A 4,380-nucleotide genomic window follows, 5' to 3' on the forward strand; every position below is an offset into this window, starting at 1 on the left:
GAAACATGAGGCAGATAGAACAGGGCTCTGCTGATCCAAATAGCAGTTAAAGGGCTTTTTGGAACAATGTTCGTGCGATTGTTTACTTCAAGTCATCGTGATATAAGGAAGGTAGAGCTCATCTAAAAGACATTTTGTGTTCCTCACATGCCTGTGATGTTTCCTCAGTTTGAGAGTAGCTCTGGTTAACCAGAATCTCTAAAATGAATGGGTGTAAATGAGTCTCTATACATGCGAGCCCTCAGACAAACCGTTGACCTGTAAGCATGACGTGAGGAAGAGCTGAGAAGCACAATAAATAGTATAAAAATAATTTTAATGAAACTTAATCACACTTAAATCTCACAATACAATCTCAGCATGGCAAGTAAAACTCAAACACATTGATTCCATATTTTAAGAAAACTTGCTAAAACAAAACTCACAGTAACTTAGTGGATTGTTTGAGTTGTCAAATGAAACGACAATGAAGTGTTATGCAGTGCAGGACTAAATTAACTTTAAAACATTAGTTTGTATTTAGAGGGACCAGTAATATGCAGTGTTCTGACTAATTTTAGCCTTGACTTTAACCGACAGTGACTCTACAACGTACTTTTAAAAAGTTGATTTTCTCTCATCAAGTCAAGAACTTCTGCCATGAAGTTGAAATAAGGACACAAGTATGTAGACCAACTCCTTCAGTCAAAGATGGTTTGCTTTAAACTAAGGAGTGATCTGCCTTTTTTTCAAGACACCAATAGTAAATCTGCAAAACATGTCCATGTAATGATACCCACAGCTGTCAGCACATCTGTGCACCAGTTAGAAAACTCAGTCACACCTGGGAGCGCAGCTGCTCCAGGTGAGGCAGCAGCTCCTCGGCACTGGGTCTGCAGCGGCCCTCTGCGCTCCAGCACCGGCTCAGCAAAGTCCTACACAGCTGCCCCTTTTCCGACCGAAACACCGGATGGTCCTGAACAGATGGACGCAGGCTGTGCGCCACAACCGCGTAGAGCACGTGCTGCCGGTCACCGGCGTATGGCTGCTCTCTGGTGATCAGCTGCCACAAGGTGATCCCGAAAGAAAAGATATCCGCTTTAGGAGTCAGCCCCTCGCCCTTCAGCAGTTCCGGAGCTCTGTGCGTGTACGTGCCGCCAACGTGGCTCAGATGGGGGCTGATGGAGCTCACTTCACATCCATCTTCCAGTTTGAGAGAACAGCCGAAATCTGCAATTTTGCAGACGTCTTCACTGGACACCAATACGTTGGCTGGTTTTATGTCCAGATGCACAACGCTGTGGGAGTGAAGGAACCGCAAGCCGCGGACAATGTCTGTAGAGTACCGGAGCCACCTGTCCTCCCCCAGCGGCTCTGCACACCCGTAAATGACCTGCTGCAGATTCATGTTCCCCACAAACTCCATCAGTATTGTTCCAATGCTGCTTTCGTCTCCAAAATCTGACGGTACGCAGGTGGTCGCCGCGATGACGCGCACGATGTTTCGGTGGCGCAGGTGTGCTGCGTTCAGCTCGGCCCAGAAGCTCTGCCGGGACGCCAGCTTGTTCTTCGTGCACTTCTTGACTCTCTTCAGCGCGACGGTGTCCCCGAGGTACTCTGCCTTATAGACGGAGCCGAACCCTCCGGAGCCTACAGGCTGCAGGGCGCGCAGTTCCTTCCAGTGTATCACAGTGGACCAGAGCCGGCTGGCAACTTTGCCGTGGAGTCTCTGAACCGGGACTTGTAAGGTGGTACCGAAGGAGTACTTGGTTAGCGGACTGCTGCAGGTCCCGAAGTCCAGGCTGGGGAGGATATCTTTGGGCAGCAGGCGGGTCACGGGGATCGGAGAGGGCATCGTGTGGAGTGGAGGCTCGCTGTGTGTGCAGCTTGAAGTCTGCTGCTGACTGGTGAGCAGCTGTGTCGTCTCAAAGCTTTTCAGCACTGACGCACACAAAAAAACCTGCCAGCCAGTCACACCGCCACTTAGTGTTGAGGAGTATGTAATGCGCTCTGTTTGGGTTCAACGGGTTCACCCAGATGGTTCAACTCAGTTTACGCTCTCCGTAGTAGGGGAGGGCGGGGTAAAATGACACACTTTTTTGCATCCTGTGGTATTAAAGCGCAATAATATGTATTTGTGTCAAAAAGTAACTACTGCATGTGTGCATACCATGGGCTACCTAATTAGCAGCTCGACAGCTGGGCACTTTAGAGCAGTGTCCAGTTTTAGAAGTGCACGTGAACACATTTGACTCAGTGGATTGAGCATGAGGCTTGGGGGAGGGAGCTCCACCGAGGAGCCTGTTACACAGCTCAGAGCTTGAGTTTGTCCTTTTCAGTGTTTTTCACTCAGACCTTTCCAGCATGCAGGAACAGATGATCACATTCTAAACACCACTTCAGTGTAAGATGGAGATTATAACACAAGATGGCTCATAATGGGCCGCATCATCCATCAGTCTGTTCATGGAAACCTGTATTAATTCTTTTTTCTTCTGTTCCCTTACGGTCATGTTGACCTCCTTGTCTGATCCACAGAACAGAATCGACTTGTGAGATCCTTTGCCGTGTCTCTGTCCAGGATTGATTGATTACAACCTGAACTAGTAGCAGTTACATATCAATTCTGAACTTTCCAAGCAGACACACATCATAAAGTGAGAGAAGCATGAACGTAAAGGCAACAGACCACAGTGAGAGCAGGAAGGAGAATTAGTTGGCCTTCAGCATCAAATACAGCCTGGCTCAGTTGAAATTTGATGCAGGGACAACTAGAGCTTTGTACACATTACTTATCAGACTTGTGACCTTTCATGTTGGGATAGCTCCCAGCCCTCTGTAAATGTGAACAGTGGAATAGAGAATGGATAGAAATGGGTTTTGATGGGTTTGTTTGACAAATATTTGATTGAATCAGGATCCCATCACTGTATTTTTTGATAATATCTCTAGTTGGTTCGTAATTAAAACTCATGACTTGTGTCTTTGATCAAATAATAGAATAGCCAGACATTGAACCCGTTTCTTCTGGACAACACAAAAGTTGTACATTTATAAAAATGTCATGCAAATAACCCCAGCTTCTGTTTTGGAGATATTGCAGGCACTTTTCAAACCTCCTTGCTATAACGTATGTGAGCATTTGATAATCTACATTTAGTAAAAAAATTAAGCAAATGTTTACGTCTACCACAGATGGAGATGGAGTAAATATAAAAAAGTGTCTGTGAGTCATTGTCAAGCTGTTGTTGAGGATACAGTTTTAAATAGAATGACAGCAAACACTGTTGAATCTTCTCCTGTTTGTGTTCAATCCCCTTCGTCTTAATATTATTCATTTTGTAAAGAGCACCATCTGCCTGTGTTTTATTTAATTCATAAGATGATAACCTATACTTTGTCACTGACTTCCCAATATTTATGTTAGAGAAAAACAGGTTTCTATTACATTTTCAGTTTTTATAGTTCATCAATCTGATTTTTAACTATTAATTACTATAATATTTCCCCTCACCTTGAATGCATCCCATAGTATGGTTCACCATACTATATACTATGGTTCAGTATAAGCTCCACCTCCCCGTAATCAGAGCCCATATATTCCAGATAGACTTGAATGTCCTCCTCTAGTGCTTCTTTGATTAGCGGGCTTTCAAGTACACTTAAATTAAGCTTCCATAAAGTCTTTCTGGATTTTTGGTTTAAATTGATAGTAAGATAGGGGGGGGCTATGGTTTGAAATATCAATGAATGGTGTGGGGTAGAAAAATGGTTATGATCTCTGCCTGCCGGATAGAGGTCCCCTCCATAGGTCAATAATTCCTGCATAAAAGTATTAATATTCTTTGTCTTTTGTCAGGCAGTTGGTCTTGATGAGCCCAGTTTGTCAATCCACAGACGGAAGGGAAACGACAGTGAAGCAAAGGGACAGTCACCGCCGCAAACACCTGTTTCAAAAATATCAACAATATGAAACAATAGAAGATGTGAAACATTAGTCAGGTATAGTATAGTGGTTACTGTAGCAACTGTCCCCGTGCGTTATCCTGACTACACATTGGGCACGTCAGAACAGCGACACCTACTATGAGGCTGCAACTTGTGTGGAAGAGACTTTATCATGTATCATGTCAACATAACTGAAGGTGGAATTACTGATCTTATGAAAACTGTAAAATGTTTGTCAAAGCTGGTGATCATCTGTTTGATACGCAGCCAAAATGCTGTAGACTCTTCTCTTTGAAATTTGACTTTAAAGGTTGGCAATATCTGGGTCTCAGAGTAATGAAAGTGACTCCATGTGGGCTCGTGACATGAGGACAGAACCACCAATTTACACAAAAAGAAGACAAAATCATAGTGAATGACACATTTTTTTGGAATGACCAAACAGAGCTGCAG

At 44.1% G+C, this 4,380-nt stretch overlaps 1 protein-coding gene across 1 annotated transcript; it reads right to left on the bottom strand.

The window, feature by feature from the left end:
• Nucleotides 1-299: 299 nt before the first annotated feature.
• mos (v-mos Moloney murine sarcoma viral oncogene homolog) lies at nucleotides 300-2,846 on the bottom strand. Its single transcript, XM_076092136.1, has one exon. The coding sequence runs from the start codon at nucleotides 1,832-1,834 to the stop codon at nucleotides 818-820; it is 1,017 nt and encodes a 338-aa protein (XP_075948251.1). The 5' UTR covers nucleotides 1,835-2,846; the 3' UTR covers nucleotides 300-817.
• Nucleotides 2,847-4,380: the final 1,534 nt, after the last annotated feature.

Source organism: Anarhichas minor, unplaced genomic scaffold, assembly GCF_050575085.1.
Source record: "Anarhichas minor isolate MPS153535 unplaced genomic scaffold, ASM5057508v1 ptg000001l, whole genome shotgun sequence".
Taxonomy (NCBI): Eukaryota; Metazoa; Chordata; class Actinopteri; order Perciformes; family Anarhichadidae; genus Anarhichas; species Anarhichas minor.